We start from the raw sequence: 18,966 nt of genomic DNA on the forward strand, positions 1-18,966 counted from the left end.
GAGAGAGAGATGATGGGGGGAGAGATGATGGGGGGAGAGAGAGATGATGGGGGAGAGAGAGATGAGGAGAGATGATGGGGGAGAGAGATGATGGGGGAGAGAGAGATGATGGGGGGGAGAGATGATGGGGGAGGAGAGATGATGGGGGGAGAGAGAGAGAGATGATGGGGGGAGAGAGAGATGATGGGGGAGAGGAGAGATGATGGGGGGAGAGAGAGATGGGGGGGAGAGATGATGGGGGGGAGAGAGATGGGGGGAGAGATGATGGGGGGAGAGAGAGATGAGGAGAGATGATGGGGGGAGAGAGAGGGAGATGATGGGGGAGAGAGAGATGGGGGAGAGAGATGGGGGAGAGAGAGAGGAGAGATGATGGGGGGGAGAGAGAGAGAGAGATGATGATGGGGGGGGAGAGAGAGGAGAGATGATGGGGGGGAGAGGAGAGATGATGGGGGGAGAGAGAGAGGAGAGATGATGGGGGGAGAGAGAGGAGAGATGATGGGGGGGAGAGAGAGAGAGGAGAGATGATGGGGGGAGAGAGAGGAGAGATGATGGGGGGGAGAGAGAGGAGAGATGATGGGGGGAGAGAGAGGGGAGAGATGATGGGGAGATGAGAGAGAGAGAGATGATGGGGGGGAGAGAGAGGAGAGATGATGGGGGAGAGAGAGAGGAGAGATGATGGGGGGGGGAGAGGAGAGATGATGGGGGAGGAGAGGAGAGATGATGGGGGGAGAGAGAGGAGAGATGATGGGGGGGGAGAGGAGAGAGAGAGGAGAGATGATGGGGGGAGAGAGAGAGGAGAGATGATGGGGGGGAGAGAGGAGAGATGATGGGGGGAGGGGAGGAGAGAGAGAGATGATGGGGGGAGAGAGAGAGGAGAGATGATGGGGGGGAGAGAGAGGAGAGATGATGGGGGGGAGAGAGAGGAGATGATGGGGGGAGAGAGAGGAGAGATGATGGGGGGAGAGAGATGATGGGGGGAGAGATGATGGGGGGAGGAGATGATGGGAGGAGAGGAGAGATGATGGGGGGAGAGAGAGAGGAGAGATGATGGGGGGGGGGGATGAGAGAGAGGAGAGATGATGGGGGGAGAGAGAGAGGAGAGATGATGGGGGGGAGAGAGAGAGAGGAGAGATGATGGGGGGAGAGAGAGAGGAGAGATGATGGGGGGAGAGAGAGGAGGAGAGATGATGGGGGAGAGAGAGGAGAGATGATGGGGGGGAGAGAGAGGAGAGATGATGGGGGAGAGAGAGAGAGAGATGATGGGGGGAGGAGAGAGAGGAGAGATGATGGGGGGGAGAGAGGAGAGATGATGGGGAGAGAGGGAGGATGATGGGGGAGAGAGAGAGGAGAGATGATGGGGGGGAGAGAGAGGAGAGATGATGGGGGGGGGGAGAGAGAGGAGAGATGATGGGGGGAGAGAGAGAGGAGAGATGATGGGGGGGAGAGAGAGAGGAGATGATGGGGGGAGAGAGAGAGGAGAGATGATGGGGGAGAGAGAGATGATGGGGAGAGAGAGATGATGATGGGGGAGAGGAGAGGAGAGATGATGGGGGGGAGGAGAGGAGAGATGATGGGGGGGGAGAGAGAGGAGAGATGATGGGGGGAGAGAGAGAGGAGAGATGATGGGGGGAGAGAGAGAGGAGAGATGATGGGGGGGAGAGAGAGGAGATGATGATGGGGAGAGATGATGGGGGAGAGAGGAGAGGAGAGATGATGGGGGGAGAGAGGAGAGATGATGGGGAGAGAGGAGAGATGATGGGGGAGAGAGAGAGAGGAGAGATGATGGGGGGAGAGAGAGAGGAGAGATGATGGGGGAGAGAGAGAGGAGAGATGATGGGGGAGGAGAGAGATGGGGGAGAGAGAGAGAGGAGAGATGATGGGGGGAGAGAGGAGAGATGATGGGGGGGAGGAGGAGAGATGATGGGGGGAGAGAGGAGAGATGATGGGGGGGGGAGAGAGGAGAGATGATGGGGGGGGGAGGAGAGATGATGGGGGGAGAGGGAGAGAGATGGGGGAGAGAGAGAGAGGAGAGATGATGGGGGGAGAGAGAGAGGAGAGATGATGGGGGGAGAGAGAGAGGAGAGATGATGGGGGGAGAGAGAGAGAGGAGAGATGATGGGGGGGAGAGAGAGAGGAGAGATGATGGGGGGGGAGAGAGAGAGGGAGAGATGATGGGGGGGAGAGAGAGGAGGAGAGATGATGGGGGGGAGAGAGAGGAGAGATGATGGGGGGGAGAGAGAGGAGAGATGATGGGGGGAGAGGAGAGATGATGGGGGGGAGAGAGAGGAGAGATGATGGGGGGAGAGAGAGAGGAGAGATGATGGGGGGGAGAGAGAGAGGGGGAGAGATGATGGGGGGAGAGAGAGAGGAGAGATGATGGGGGGGAGAGAGGAGAGATGATGGGGGGGGATAGAGAGAGGAGAGATGATGGGGGAGATGGGGAGAGATGATGGGGGAGAGAGAGAGAGGAGAGATGATGGGGGAGAGAGAGAGAGAGGAGAGATGATGGGGGAGAGAGAGAGAGAGGAGAGATGATGGGGGGAGAGAGAGGAGAGATGATGGGGGGAGAGAGAGAGGAGATGATGGGGAGAGAGAGAGGGAGATGATGGGGGAGAGAGAGAGGAGAGATGATGGGGGGAGAGAGAGAGAGAGGAGAGATGATGGGGGGAGAGAGAGAGGGAGAGATGATGGGGGAGAGATAGAGAGGAGAGATGATGGGGGAGAGAGAGAGAGGAGAGATGATGGGGGAGAGAGAGAGAGGAGAGATGATGGGGGGAGAGAGAGAGGAGAGATGATGGGGGAGAGGAGAGGAGAGATGATGGGGGAGAGAGAGAGAGAGAGAGGAGAGATGATGGGGGAGAGAGAGAGAGAGGAGAGAGGAGAGATGATGGGGGGGGAGAGGAGAGATGATGGGGGGGAGAGAGATGATGGGGGAGAGAGATGATGGGGGGAGAGAGAGATGATGGGGGAGGAGAGATGATGGGGGGGGAGAGAGAGGAGAGATGATGGGGGGGAGAGATGGGGGAGAGAGAGATGATGGGGGGAGAGAGAGATGATGGGGGGAGAGATGATGGGGGGAGAGAGATGATGGGGGGAGAGAGATGATGGGGGGAGAGAGATGATGGGGGAGAGAGATGATGGGGGGAGAGAGATGATGGGGGAGGAGAGATGATGGGGGAGAGAGATGATGGGGGGGAGAGATGATGGGGGGAGAGAGATGATGGGGGGGGAGAGAGAGGAGAGATGATGGGGGGGAGAGAGAGATGATGGGGGGAGAGAGAGATGATGGGGGGAGAGAGATGATGGGGGGGGAGAGAGAGAGGAGAGATGATGGGGGGGAGAGAGATGATGGGGGGGGGAGAGATGATGGGGGGAGAGAGAGATGATGGGGGGAGAGAGATGATGGGGGGGAGAGATGATGGGGGGGGGAGAGATGATGGGGGGGAGAGATGATGGGGGGAGAGAGATGGGGGGAGATGATGATGGGGGGGAGAGAGAGAGGAGAGATGATGGGGGAGAGAGAGATGATGGGGGGGAGAGAGAGATGATGGGGGGGGAGAGAGAGATGATGGGGGGGAGAGATGATGGGGGGAGAGAGAGATGATGGGGGGGGGGAGAGAGATGATGGGGGGGGAGAGAGATGATGGGGGGGAGAGAGAGATGATGGGGGGGAGAGAGAGATGATGGGGGGAGAGAGAGAGAGATGATGATGATGGGAGAGAGAGATGATGGTGGGGGAGAGAGAGATGATGGGGGGAGAGAGAGATGATGGGGGGAGAGATGATGGGGGGAGGAGAGATGATGGGGGGGAGAGAGAGAGATGATGGGGGGGGAGAGAGAGATGATGGGGGGAGAGAGATGATGGGGGGAGAGAGAGGGGAGAGAGATGATGGGGGGGAGAGAGATGATGGGGGAGGAGAGAGATGATGGGGGAGAGAGAGGAGATGATGGGGGGGGAGAGAGAGAGATGATGGGGGAGAGAGAGAGGAGAGATGATGGGGGGGAGAGAGATGATGGGGAGAGAGATGATGGGGGGAGAGAGAGATGATGGGGGGGAGAGAGAGATGATGGGGGAGAGATGATGGGAGAGAGAGATGATGGGGGAGAGAGAGATGATGGGGGGAGAGAGAGATGATGGGGGAGAGAGATGATGGGGGAGGGAGATGATGGGGGGAGGAGATGATGGGGAGAGAGAGAGATGATGGGGGGGGAGAGAGAGGAGAGATGATGGTGGGGAGAGAGAGAGATGATGGGGGAGAGAGAGATGATGGGGGGAGAGAGAGATGATGGGGGGGAGAGAGAGATGATGGGGGAGAGAGAGATGATGGGGGGAGAGAGATGATGGGGGAGAGAGAGATGATGGGGGAGAGAGAGATGATGGGGGGGAGAGATGATGGGGGGAGAGAGAGATGATGGGGGAGAGAGAGATGATGGGGGGAGAGAGAGAGATGATGGGGGAGAGAGAGATGATGGGGGAGAGAGAGATGATGGGGGGGAGAGAGAGATGATGGGGGAGAGAGAGATGATGGGGGGGAGAGAGAGATGATGGGGGAGAGAGAGATGATGGGGGAGAGAGATGATGGGGGGAGAGAGATGATGGGGGGGAGAGAGAGAGAGGAGAGATGATGGGGGGAGAGAGAGATGATGGGGGAGAGGGAGAGATGATGGGGGAGAGAGATGATGGGGGGAGAGAGAGAGGAGAGATGATGGGGGGGGGAGAGAGATGATGGGGGGAGAGAGAGAGGAGAGATGATGGGGGGAGAGAGAGATGATGGGGGAGAGAGGAGAGATGATGGGGGGGAGAGAGAGATGATGGGGGAGAGAGAGAGGAGAGATGATGGGGGAGAGAGAGATGATGGGGGAGAGAGATGATGGGGGAGAGAGATGATGGGGAGAGAGATGATGGGGGAGAGAGAGATGATGGGGGGAGAGAGATGATGGGGGGGGAGAGAGAGAGATGATGGGGGAGAGAGATGATGGGGGGAGAGAGAGAGATGATGGGGGAGAGAGATGATGGGGAGAGAGAGATGATGGGGGGAGAGAGAGATGATGGGGGGAGAGAGATGATGGGGGAGAGAGATGATGGGGGGAGAGAGATGATGGGGGGAGAGAGATGATGGGGGGGGAGAGAGATGATGGGGGGGAGAGATGATGGGGGGAGAGAGATGATGGGGGGGAGAGATGATGGGGGGAGAGAGAGATGATGGGGGGAGAGAGATGATGGGGGGGAGAGAGATGATGGGGGGAGAGAGAGGGAGAGATGATGGTGGGGAGAGAGAGATGATGGGGGAGAGAGAGATGGTGGGGGAGAGAGTGATGGTGGGGGGAGAGAGAGATGGTGGGGGAGAGAAAGATGGTGGGGGGAGAGAGAGATGGTGGGGGGAGAGAGAGATGATGGGGGGAGAGAGAGATGATGGGGGAGAGAGAGAGGAGAGATGATGGGGGGAGAGAGAGATGATGGGGGGAGAGAGAGATGATGGGGGGAGGGAGAGGAGAGATGATGGGGGAGAGAGAGATGATGGGGGGAGAGAGAGATGATGGGGGAGAGAGAGATGATGGGGGGAGAGAGAGATGATGGGGGGGGAGAGATGATGGGGGGAGAGAGAGATGATGGGGGGAGAGAGAGATGATGGGGGGAGGAGAGATGATGGGGGGAGAGAGAGATGATGGGGGGAGAGAGAGATGATGGGGGGAGAGAGAGATGATGGGGGAGAGAGAGATGATGGGGGAGAGAGAGATGGTGGGGGGGGAGAGAGAGATGGTGGGGGGGAGAGAGAGATGATGGGGGAGAGAGATGATGATGGGGGAGAGAGAGATGATGGGGGAGAGAGAGATGATGGGGGAGAGAGAGATGATGGGGGGAGAGAGATGATGGGGGGAGAGAGAGATGATGGGGGAGAGTACTGCAGACCCCTGCTGTTCGCTGTGTAGAGGGAAATCAGTCCATGACACACACACGCCTCTCCTCTCACCGTGTGCTCTTGAGGTACTCCTCCTTGACCTCCTTCTTTCCCCTCTGTCGTGGTTTCAGGTTCTGGAGGATGAGGGAATGGGTCTGGGTGCACCACTGGGACAGTGTACTCAGGAACTTGGGACGAAGAGATTAGTTACATTTGAGTCATTGGGCAGATGCTCGAAGCAATTACTGTAACACATATCACAATTATTGCACCTAAACTACCAGCAGAATCGGCGCGAGCGCGTGTTCCACAGGAGATTGGTGGCAGCTTCATTTGGGGAGAACGGGCTTGTGGTAAAGAACCGGAGCGCAATCAATGGAATGGTATCAAATCAAACATGGTTCCCCGCTGGTTGATGTCATTCCATTCGCCGCCGTTCTCCCCTCGGAAGCCACCGGCGGCGGTGTTTGGCCTGTTCTTCCGCGTGTACGACCCGGGTCCTCTACCTTGGAGGAGATACGGGCGTTCTCCAGCAGCACCCGGGTCCACACGGCAGGGTGGCGGCCCACAAACCTCCAGTCCCTGCAGACCTCGGCGGCCCTCAACAGGGTCTTGGTGTCCAGGTAGGTGAAGATGCAGAACAGAGCCGCCCTCATCTTCAGTATCTCCGGGCTGATCACCTCGTTGTTGGACCGGGACAGGCTCCTGTCGTGGCGACACGGCTTGTTGTGGCGGTGGTCCCCCTCCGACCGCCCTGCAGAGAGAAAAAAAGGATAGAGGGGTTCGGTGAAGAAAGAGAGAGGGGGAGAGGTATATTAGTCAGGTAGGTAAGAGAGAGGGAGGGGGAGAGGTATATTAGTCAGGTAGGTAGAGAGGGAGGGGGAGAGGTATATTAGTCAGGTAGGTAAGAGAGAGGGAGGGGGAGAGGTATATTAGTCAGGTAGGTAGAGAGAGGGAGGGGGAGAGGTATATTAGTCAGGTAGGTAGAGAGGGAGGGGGAGAGGGATATTAGTCAGGTAGGTAGAGGGGAGGGGGAGAGGGATATTAGTCAGGTAGGTAGAGAGGGAGGGGGAGAGGGATATTAGTCAGGTAGGTAGAGAGGGAGGGGAGAGGGATATTAGTCAGGTAGGTAGAGAGAGGGAGGGGGAGAGGTATATTAGTCAGGTAGGTAGAGAGGGAGGGGGAGAGGGATATTAGTCAGGTAGGTAGAGAGGGAGGGGGAGAGGGATATTAGTCAGGTAGGTAGAGAGGGAGGGGGAGAGGGATATTAGTCAGGTAGGTATTAGTCAGGTAGGTAAGAGAGAGGGAGGGGGAGAGGTATATTAGTCAGGTAGGTAGAGAGGGAGGGGGAGAGGTATATTAGTCATGTAGGTAAGAGAGAGGGAGGGGGAGAGGTATATTAGTCAGGTAGGTAGAGAGGGAGGGGGAGAGGTATATTAGTCAGGTAGGTAGAGAGGGAGGGGGGAGGGATATTAGTCAGGTAGGTAGAGAGGGAGGGGGAGAGGGATATTAGTCAGGTAGGTAGAGAGGGAGGGGGAGAGGGATATTAGTCAGGTAGGTAGAGAGAGGGAGGGGGAGAGGTATATTAGTCAGGTAGGTAGAGAGGGGGGGGAGAGGGATATTAGTCAGGTAGGTAGAGAGGGAGGGGGAGAGGGATATTAGTCAGGTAGGTAGAGAGGGAGGGGGAGAGGGATATTAGTCAGGTAGGTAGAGAGAGGGAGGGGGGAGAGGTATATTAGTCAGGTAGGTAGAGAGGGAGGGGGAGAGGGATATTAGTCAGGTAGGTAGAGAGGGAGGGGGAGAGGGATATTAGTCAGGTAGGTAGAGAGGGAGGGGGAGAGGGATATTAGTCAGGTAGGTAAGAGAGAGGGAGGGGGAGAGGTATATTAGTCAGGTAGGTAAGAGAGAGGGAGGGGAGAGGTATATTAGTCAGGTAGGTAGAGAGGGAGGGGGAGAGGTATATTAGTCATGTAGGTAAGAGAGAGGGAGGGGGAGAGGTATATTAGTCAGGTAGGTAGAGAGGGAGGGGGAGAGGTATATTAGTCAGGTAGGTAGAGAGAGGGAGGGGGAGAGGTATATTAGTCAGGTAGGTAGAGAGGGAGGGGGAGAGGTATATTAGTCAGGTAGGTAGAGAGAGGGAGGGGGAGAGGTATATTAGTCAGGTAGGTAGAGAGAGGGAGGGGGAGAGGTATATTAGTCAGGTAGGTAGAGAGGGAGGGGGAGAGGTATATTAGTCAGGTAGGTAGAGAGGGAGGGGGAGAGGTATATTAGTCAGGTAGGTAGAGAGGGAGGGGGAGAGGTATATTAGTCAGGTAGGTAGAGAGGGAGGGGGAGAGGTATATTAGTCAGGTAGGTAGAGAGGGAGGGGGAGAGGTATATTAGTCAGGTAGGTAGAGAGGGAGGGGGAGAGGTATATTAGTCAGGTAGGTAGAGAGGGAGGGGGAGAGGTATATTAGTCAGGTAGGTAGAGAGGGAGGGGGAGAGGTATATTAGTCAGGTAGGTAAGAGAGAGGGGGGGAGAGGTATATTAGTCAGGTAGGTAAGAGAGAGGGAGGGGAGAGGTATATTAGTCAGGTAGGTAAGAGAGAGGGAGGGGAGAGGTATATTAGTCAGGTAGGTAAGAGAGAGGGAGGGGGAGAGGTATATTAGTCAGGTAGGTAAGAGAGAGGGAGGGGGAGAGGTATATTAGTCAGGTAGGTAAGAGAGAGGGAGGGGGAGAGGTATATTAGTCAGGTAGGTAAGAGAGAGGGAGGGGGAGAGGTATATTAGTCAGGTAGGTAAGAGAGAGGGAGGGGGAGAGGTATATTAGTCAGGTAGGTAGAGGAGGGAGGGGGAGAGGTATATTAGTCAGGTAGGTAGAGAGAGGGGGAGAGGTATATTAGTCAGGTAGGTAGAGAGGGAGGGGGAGAGGTATATTAGTCAGGTAGGTAGAGAGGGAGGGGGGGAGAGGTATATTAGTCAGGTAGGTAGAGAGGGAGGGGGAGAGGTATATTAGTCAGGTAGGTAGAGAGAGAGAGGGGGAGAGGTATATTAGTCAGGTAGGTAGAGAGAGGGAGGGGGGAGGTATATTAGTCAGGTAGGTAAGAGAGAGGGAGGGGGAGAGGTATATTAGTCAGGTAGGTAAGAGAGAGGGAGGGGGAGAGGTATATTAGTCAGGTAGGTAGAGAGGGAGGGGGGAGAGGTATATTAGTCAGGTAGGTAGAGAGAGGGAGGGGGAGAGGTATATTAGTCAGGTAGGTAGAGAGGGAGGGGGAGAGGGATATTAGTCAGGTAGGTAGAGAGGGAGGGGGAGAGGTATATTAGTCAGGTAGGTAAGAGAGAGGGGGAGAGGTATATTAGTCAGGTAGGTAGAGAGAGAGGGGGAGAGGTATATTAGTCAGGTAGGTAGAGAGAGGGAGGGGGAGAGGTATATTAGTCAGGTAGGTAGAGAGAGGGAGGGGGAGAGGTATATTAGTCAGGTAGGTAAGAGAGAGGGAGGGGGAGAGGTATATTAGTCAGGTAGGTAGAGAGGGAGGGGGAGAGGTATATTAGTCAGGTAGGTAGAGAGGGAGGGGGAGAGGTATATTAGTCAGGTAGGTAGAGAGGGAGGGGAGAGGTATATTAGTCAGGTAGGTAGAGAGGGAGGGGAGAGGTATATTAGTCAGGTAGGTAGAGAGGGAGGGGGAGAGGTATATTAGTCAGGTAGGTAGAGAGAGGGAGGGGGAGAGGTATATTAGTCAGGTAGGTAGAGAGGGAGGGGGAGAGGTATATTAGTCAGGTAGGTAGAGAGAGAGGGGGAGAGGTATATTAGTCAGGTAGGTAGAGAGGGAGGGGGAGAGGGGGGTGGTGAGAAGGAGGGGGGTAAAGAAAAAGAAGTGCAGAAGGGAAGGAGAAAATAGGATGAGGAGAGAGAAAGATGATGAGGCAGGGAGTTGAGTCAGAAAAATAAATGTGGTGTGGAAAGAGATGGAGGGGAGAGACGCCATCCTGAGTCGCAAATATATATATATCACAGTGGCATTCTACAACACCTCCACAATGTGGTGCCAGCGATCCACTTCACCCTCAAGCACAGATATGAGCGTTACCATTATGTGCTGTACTGGCCAATACCATGTGACCAAAACCGACTCCAGCACATTTCCATTTCTCCCAGCAGTTATCAATCTATGTGATGTGTCATCGCTGTTGGCCTCCGAAAAGAAGAAGCGAAGGAGGCTTTGGAAGCGACAGGCCCTCGCGGCTAGAGGCACACCGCCTACGCTATAGCTAGCAATCTACCAGTGCATGCGAGCAGACATCCCGTGGGATACGTTGATGTGTGCCATTTCAAACGCAACCCTGCCAAACGCTTTGAGAATCTTGTATGGACGACAGTGTCCGAGCATAAAATGTCATTTACATGACAAGTAATATTATGTAAATGTTGGTGGTGCCAATTTGAATTCTCATACCAGAAATTCTGGGTTGTGTAAAAAGAAGAAAAAAAAGAAGAAAAGAAGAAGCTTTATTGCCTATTCGGGTTTACAGTAGCTCCTTAGCCAAGTAGACATGTGGCCAAAAGGACCCACAGGGAATAGGGTAGGCCTATCTTTTGCCCAAAATGTGTCCATTTAAGGCAAAATGGGCATGTTTCAATGGCCTCTGTCCTAGTTAAAACTCCATCCAAAATGGGCCCCTTATTCCCTTTATAGTGCACTGCTTTTGACCAGGGCACGTATAAGGAATAGGGTGCCATTTGGGAAGCAGCTTCACTCGTTCCTAGCATGACGCACCTGGTCTCTCTGCATCCCAAATGGCACCCTATTCCCTATTGTCCCTGGTAGAAAAGCAGTGCACCAAAATCAGGAATAGGGTGCCATTTGAGACTCAAGCAAGGTGTTTAAAGAAAATGGAGGTTGCCCGCCGGGAATTGTGGGATCTTGGCTGGAGAAGGCAATTAAGGGAGAGATATGCTTTCTGTGTTTGAACCAGGAGTGGTGGAGGTAAAGGTGCTTTTCTCATCAACATTGCCAGTGTCTACGTCCCAAATGGCACGCTTTAGCCTATATAGTGCACAACATTTGGAGAGAGCCCTGTGGCCCTATCAATATGAGAAAGTTGAGCCATACTGGGAAAGATGCCGTAAATAAACTCAGCGAAAAAAAAAAACGGCCCTTTTTCAGGACCCTGTCTTTCGAAGATAATTCGTAAAAGTCCAAATAACTTCACAGATCTTCATTGTAGTGTTTTAAACACTTGTTTCCCATCATTGTTCAATGAACCATAAACAATTAATGAACATGCACCTGTGGAACGGTCGTTAAGACACTAACAGCTTACAGGCGGTAGGCAACTAAGGTCACAGTTATGAAAACTTAGGTCTTTCTACGGACTCTGAAAAACACCAAAAGAAAGATGCCCTGTCATCTGCGTGAACGTGCCTAAGGAATGCTGCAAGGAGGCATGAGGACTGCAGATGTGGCCAAGACAATAAATTGCAATGTCCGTACTATGAGACGTCTAAGACAGCGCTACAGGGAGACAGGAGGGACAGCTGATCGTCCTCGCAGTGGCAGACCACATGTAACAACACCTGCACATCTGAACATCACACCTGCGGGAAAGGTACAGGATGGCAACAACTACCTGAGTTACACCAGGAACGCACAATACTTCCATCTGTGCTCAGACTGTCTGCAATAGGCTGAGAGAGGCTGGACTGAGAGCTTGTAGGCCTGTTGTAAGGCAGGTCCTCACCAGACATCACCGACAACATGCTGGACCACCAGACATCAAACCCACCATCGCTGGACCAGACAGGACTGGCAAAAAGATCTCTTCACTGATGAGTCGCGTTTTTTGTCTCACCAGGGGTGATCGTCGGATTTGTGTTTATCGTCAAAGGAATGAGCATTACACTGAGGCCTGTACTCTGGAGCGGGATCGATTTGGAGGTGGAGGGTCCGTCATTGTCTGAGGCGGTGTCACAGCATCTGAGCTTGTTGTCATTGCAGGCAATCTCAACACTGTGCGTTACAGGGAAGACATCCTCCTCCCTCATGTGGTACCCTTCCCGCAGGCTCATCCTGACATGACCCTCCAGCATGACAATGCCACCAGCCATACTGCTCATTCTGTGCGTGATTTCCTGCAAGACAGGAATGTCAGTGTTCTGTTATGGCCAGCGAAGAACCCGGATCTCAATCCCATTGAGCAGGTCTGGGACCTGTTGGATCTGAGGGCTAGGGCCATTCCCCCCATTAATGTCTGGGAACTTGCAGGTGCCTTGGCCGAAGAGTGGGGTAACATCTTACAGCAAGAACTGGCAAATCTGGTGCAGTCCACAAGGAGGAGATGCACTGCAGTACTTAATGTAGCTGGTGGCCACACCAGATACGGACTTAAGTTAGATTTTGACCCCCCCTTTGTTCAGGGACACATTATTACATTCCTGCTAGTCGCATGTCTGTAGAACTTGTTCAGTTTATGTCTCAGTTGTCGAATCTTGTTATGTTAAGTTTACTGAAAATAAACGCAGTTGACAGTGAGAGAACGTTTCTTTTTTTGGTGAGTTTATAAACACAAGCACACAAGCACACACACACACACACACACACTCCATGCCATCCCCTGGAGGTTGTTCATGCGTGATCTAGCTGGGTAGTGTGTGTTAGTAGATCAGTCTGGTGAAAGTCATCCCTCTATGCCCCCCCCCCCGATACGGAATCAGTTTGTGGTGCGCTCTAGTCATTAGTCGTCCTTCACTGTTATCTGGACAGCCTTACCCTGGAACACCTGGAACTAGAACAGCCATGACCCAGTCTCACACCAGCCACCGTCCTTCTGTCCTTCTCTGACAGACCTGACTACTGTTAGCCTGGTCCGCAGGACTGTGTGTGTGTGTGTGTGTGTGTGGGGGGGGGACCCTGTGTGTGTTGGCTGCAGGTGCCATTGTCAGGCAGGCTATCAGGCTCATAAGGTTTGCCAGACATGTGTAAATGGTTCCTTTTAGAAATGACTTAACTACACACCATTTCATTACAAGTACCTGCCGAGTAACAATCAATCAATCAATGGACAAATAAACTACTGGTAAGCGACTTTTAACCTCCTACCTGACCTAGCCTAGCCCAGCATCCTACCGCACTGGACCTAAGCAAGGTAAAGATTAGCGGCCTAGCCTAGCCCAGTATCCTACCACACTGGACCTAACAAGGTAAAGATTAGCGGCCTAGCTTAGCTTAGCCTCCTATCCAGTCATACCTGTGCCTAGGCGGTATCCAGATGGTCTCGGCGCTCCAGACTGCTGCGTCTCGGCCATGGTGGCCCTCCTCTCCTGCTGCTCCCACATCTCCGCCTCCGACTCGGTAGTCCTGGAGCCCACGTCCGACACGTCGCCCTCCTCGCCCTCCTCCCCCTCCGTGCTGTTCCGGTAGGGTCTCCGCTGCCAGTTCTGGATGGCCTGCTTGCGGAGCCCCCAGCTCCGGGACACCCCGGCCCTCTCGTAGCACTGTCCGCCCCCGTCCCCCAGACGACACTGGACGTGGTAGTACTGACCCTCGGGGCACTCTTCCATGGGGTGCATCTCCACGCTGTCGCCGCTGTCGTAGCCCCCACCCGAGCCCTGGGAGAAGGACTTGACCCGGCCCGACGCTCTGGGGAGAGAGGAAGAGGGGATGAGTTATATGCAAAAGGTACCACTTTTTTTTTTAAAAACAAAGCAACTTTTGTGGACACGTCACATATGGACAACTAACAGACAGAACCATTGAAACGTAGACAGTGTCATGTAGTTTTCTATCCAGGTTTCATCAGATAGGTCATCTGCGTTACTGTAGCCTGGTCCCAGATCTGTTCGTCAGGTCAGTGATTGGCTGAAATGAGTCGAAGAGGCAGCAGAGTCAGCGCTCGTTGTCACTTCCTGATACCACATGATTCTACAGCCCAACAGTGTGTTGCCATGGTTTCCACAGCTCAGTATCAACCAAGACTTACCGAGTCCTTTGTAAGACGAACAACTTCCAAAACGAAGAATATGAAATGTATCTGCTAACTGCAATGAATGTTATACATCGTTGTTTTTTTAAACCTTGTCGTACCTGCACAGGTTTGGGTGTGACACTTGTCTAGGGGTGTTTTGAGGGTGTCCCTTAAACTACGTTCGTGGAGGGAGACATATTTGAATAGTGATGTGGTGTGTCCCTTTAAGTTTGTAGAGACATATTTGACTAATGTTTCTTCCTAGGTTTTAGGGAGTTTTTTCTAGCCACCAGGCTTCTACACCTGTATTGCTTGCTGTTTGGGGTTTTAGGCTGGGTTTCTGTACAGCACTTTGAGATATCAGCTGATGTACGAAGGGCTATATAAATACATTTGATTAATGTCTTGGCAGTGACTAAGATTCTGGCCACAGGTGGAAACACGGTGCCCCTCAAGGACAGCTCTTTTTACCCAGAATGCATTTCATGAGCTTACTGCCTTCTGGCAGTCGCTACATGTCCCAAAAATCTGGGATGCACAATTTAACATGTCCTTCCCTGGAGCATTGAGAATATAAACGGTATTTTGACACTTTCCCCACTGACTGACACAGACAACACACGCACTCCTCAACATGGTGTCAAGTACGCGATTGTCAATCTATGCACCTACAGAGCATTTTTTAAATGATATATTTGACCCAAGGTAATAAAGTTTACTGAAAGTTTAGACTACAACATACTGTAGTGCTTCCCTTCCCAGTAACATGAACCATGACAAAAATAGAGGGAAAGCAAATGAAACTTTTATGCTCGTGGCCATTTTCATGGATATTCATATTTATAACCAGCTCCTGTGCTATGGATTATTTGAAGACCCCAGGCATTTGTACAGCAGAAACCTTCAACTGTACGGAAAATAAGAACCAACAAGTTCCAAACTGCCTCTGGAAGCAACGTCAGCCCAAGAACTGTTTGCCGGGCGCTTCATGTAATGGGTTTCCATGGCCGAGCAGCAGCCGTACACAAGCCTAAGATCAGCAATGCCAAGCGTCGGCTGGAGTGGTGTAAAGCTCGCCACCATTGGACTCTGGAGCAGTGGAAACGTGTTCTCTGGAGTGATGAATCACACTTCACCATCTGGCAGTCCAACAGACAAATCTGAGCTGCCCCAATGATTCTGTGGCAACAGCTTGGGGAAGGCCCTTTCCTGTTTCATCATGACAATGCCCCCGTGCACAAACCGAGGTTCAAATCAAAATCAAATCCAATTTTATTTGTCACATACACATGGTTAGCAGATGTTAATGCGAGTGTAGCGAAATGCTTGTGCTTCTAGTTCCGACAATGCAGTAATAACCAACAAGTAATCTAACTAACAATTCCTAAACTACTGTCTTATACACAGTGTAAGGGGATAAAGAATATGTACATAAGGATATATGAATGAGTGATGGTACAGAGCAGCATAGGCAAGATACAGTAGATGGTATCGAGTACAGTATATACATATGAGATGAGTATGTAAACAAAGTGGCATAGTTAAAGTGGCTAGTGATACATGTATTACATAAGGATGCAGTCGATGATATAGAGTACAGTATATACGTATGCATATGAGAAGAATAATGTAGGGTAAGTAACATTATATAAGGTAGCATTGTTTAAAGTGGCTAGTGATATATTTACATCATTTCCCATCAATTCCCATTATTAAAGTGGCTGGAGTTGAGTCAGTGTCAGTGTGTTGGCAGCAGCCACTCAATGTTAGTGGTGGCTGTTTAACAGTCTGATGGCCTTGAGATAGAAGCTGTTTTTCAGTCTCTCGGTCCCAGCTTTGATGCACCTGTACTGACCTCGCCTTCTGGATGATAGCGGGGTGAACAGGCAGTGGCTCGGGTGGTTGATGTCCTTGATGATCTTTATGGCCTTCCTGTAACATCAGGTGGTGTAGGTGTCCTGGAGGGCAGGTAGTTTGCCCCCGGTGATGTGTTGTGCAGACCTCACTACCCTCTGGAGAGCCTTACGGTTGTGGGCGGAGCAGTTGCCGTACCAGGCGGTGATACAGCCTGCCAGGATGCTCTTGATTGTGCATCTGTAGAAGTTTGTGAGTGCTTTTGGTGACAAGCCGAATTTCTTCAGCCTCCTGAGGTTGAAGAGGAGCTGCTGCGCCTTCTTCACGATGCGGTCTGTGTGAGTGGACCAATTCAGTTTGTCTGTGATGTGTATGCCGAGGAACTTAAAACTTGCTACCCTCTCCACTACTGTTCCATCGATGTGGATAGGGGGGTGTTCCCTCTGCTGTTTCCTGAAGTCCACAATCATCTCCTTAGTTTTGTTGACGTTGAGTGTGAGGTTATTTTCCTGACACCACACTCCGAGGGCCCTCAACTCCTCCCTGTAGGCCGTCTCGTCGTTTTTGGTAATCAAGCCTACCACTGTTGTGTCGTCCTCAAACTTGATGATTGAGTTGGAGGCGTGCGTGGCCACGCAGTCGTGGGTGAACAGGGAGTACAGGAGAGGGCTCAGAACGCACCCCTGTGGGGCCCCAGTGTTGAGGATCAGGATTCATACAGAAATGGTATGTCGAAGTTGGTGTGGAAGAACTTGACTGGCCTGCACAGAGCCCTGACCTCACCCCCATCAAACACCTTTGGGATGAATTGGAACGCTGACTGCCAGCCAGGCCTTATCGCCCAACATCAGTGCCCGACCTCTAATGCTTTTGTGGCTGAATGGAAGCAGGTCCCTGCAGCAACATTCCAACATCTAGCAGGAAATCCTTCCCAGAAGAGTGGAGGCTGTTACAGCAGCAAAGGGGGGGGACCAACTCCATATTAATGCCCAAGATTTAGGAATGAGATGTTTGACGAGCAGGTGTCCACATACTTTTGGCCATGTGGTGCATTTATGGGGAGGGGACCTTTTAATAGATTGGTATATCATTACATATTCATTGAGGTGCTAGACACTGTAGCTGTGTGTTACATTCCCTTCCCTCAGCACAATATAACCCATTTGTTTAATACTTGTATGCCCACATGTAAAGCACTTTTTTTTAAAGATTTTGTGTTAAATGAAAATCACATTATTAGCATTGTCTACTACTATCCCTTTTTCAGAAATCATTTCTGATTGTTTTTAGTCAACTGAGAGACATTTTGAGTTCATAAGCCAGCATATCAAACCAAGCTGTAAACACATTCCTCTTCATCATGCACGGACAAAGACCAACTTCCTGGTGCCGACAAGGCACTTTAAAACTACGCAACAAACAACTAAATGTAGAACACCAGTGGAGAGTGAAGATACGACCTCAGCATAAAAATGTTTTGAAGCTCTGATGAAATACAAAGTAGACCAATTTAGATCATGAGGAGTGAGGGAGGGATTGTTTTTTTTTTGAGGGGGGGCGAAAATTGACGACAGTGACTGCCTCTGGAAACAGCAGTTTTTCCCCTGAGGCAGCCATTGCGCACGCACACAGACAGAGACAGACAGAGAGTGAACAAAGACGCTGTTAAATTACTATACCGATCACTTCCCTCCACGTAATAAGCAAATAACGAGGCATTTTAAAACCTAGCCTCGCAGAAAAGCACCACAAACCAAACAAAACAGACTAGAACAGAAAAGATCATCTGGCATAACCAGTGGATGAACTGCACACCAAAAGGCAGACTTCCATTCAGTCCTTCCACACCTAATCGAGATTCACTTTGTGTGATATTAGTGCGTACTTCCTATTCTTCTTTTAAGGCTTTTCACCTTTCCGTTCTTACTTTTGTCCCAAATGTCCGCATTAAAACTCCACAAAACAATCAGTGAAACTTCCTCCACCTTTCAGCACGGACACGCGTTAGATGAGTGACATCAAACACAACCGCCCTGCGGTTCAGCGGACTAATTAGCGAGCGTAGCTAACGCATCCTGAATTCAGAGTGAATGGAAAACAGTCTAGGCGCTTATATCAAGCTGCTACACGACTCCTGCAGCGTAATAATTAGAAGTTGGCGTTAAGAGAGATTTGATGGCGAACCTGGTAAATCCGAACCAGCCCTGGAATGAAATAGAACTTTTTTTCTTTGAAATACATTATCTGCGCTCGATTGATTGCACGTGTTCACCTCGTCCACGCATACATAGAACCTAATGACGCCGCCAAAGAAGCAGAGGAGATGCCAACTGGCAGTGTGGCTTTGCATCCCAAATGGCCCCCTATTCCCTATATATAGTGCCCTACTTTTGACCAGGGCAGATAGGGCTATAGTCAAAAGTAGCACACTGTATAGGGAATAGGGTGGTACTTGGTACACAACCCATATTGGAGTGGTGGCTTCAGCAATAAAAGTCACAGGTTGGATCAATACTGTGGAATCAAATCAGCAGAGCTGGCTCACTGGGTACAGATCATTATTCAAGTGTATAACAGAGAAGTACAGTTTCCTGCCCAGTAATGCACAGTTGGGCTCAGGATGGATGACAGAGCAGCCATTTTGGTACAAAATGGAGTCGAGGATTTCAGTGCGAATGATCCAGACAAAGTCAATAAAGCAACAGAATAAGATATTTTTGAACCCAAGTATGCAAATATCTATTTCTCATCAAACAAGCACCTAAATAGAATCTTCCGTCACTGTATTTGGAACAAATAAATTCACATTAATCTACGGGAGACCGAGGGCATTTATGGAACGTTCTAATCTAGGAAGTGAAAGGATCACTTGGTGACCAACGATTGGCACGCCAAAAAAGTGCCGAAGAGAGATGATGTCATTGCGTGACAGAAGGACGGTAAATCAAGATCATGTGTTACGCACTCACAGAAACACGCACGGGCACTCACAGAAACACGCACGGGCACTCACAGAAACACGCACGGGCACTCACAGAAACACGCACGGGCACTCACAGAAACACGCACGGGCACTCACAGAAACACAAAGGAGTTGCATAACGATGCAAAAAAAAGGACTACATTTTAGTCTGAACAACAACAACAAAAAAGACCAGGTTCTGCGTGGATGTGATACCATGGTGATACGGAGCTTGATCATCATACTGGAGCGCCAGGGCTGCATACCAAAAAGGCCCCCTATTTCCTTTATTTAGTTGAAGGAGTGGGC

General features: G+C 51.6%; 1 protein-coding gene across 1 annotated transcript in view; it reads right to left on the bottom strand.

The window, feature by feature from the left end:
• LOC135506707 (F-box only protein 41-like) overlaps nucleotides 1–18,966 on the bottom strand; it is a 97,418-nt gene that overhangs the window by 15,811 nt on the left and 62,641 nt on the right. The window contains exons 6-8 of the mRNA XM_064926047.1: nucleotides 13,125–13,516; nucleotides 6,407–6,654; nucleotides 5,973–6,088 (exon numbers count right to left, since the gene is read on the bottom strand). Of these exons, the coding sequence (XP_064782119.1) occupies nucleotides 5,973–6,088; nucleotides 6,407–6,654; nucleotides 13,125–13,516 (756 nt within the window). The remainder of the gene's footprint in view (nucleotides 1–5,972; nucleotides 6,089–6,406; nucleotides 6,655–13,124; nucleotides 13,517–18,966) is intronic.

This window comes from Oncorhynchus masou, chromosome 20, assembly GCF_036934945.1.
Source record: "Oncorhynchus masou masou isolate Uvic2021 chromosome 20, UVic_Omas_1.1, whole genome shotgun sequence".
Lineage (NCBI taxonomy): Eukaryota > Metazoa > Chordata > Actinopteri > Salmoniformes > Salmonidae > Oncorhynchus > Oncorhynchus masou.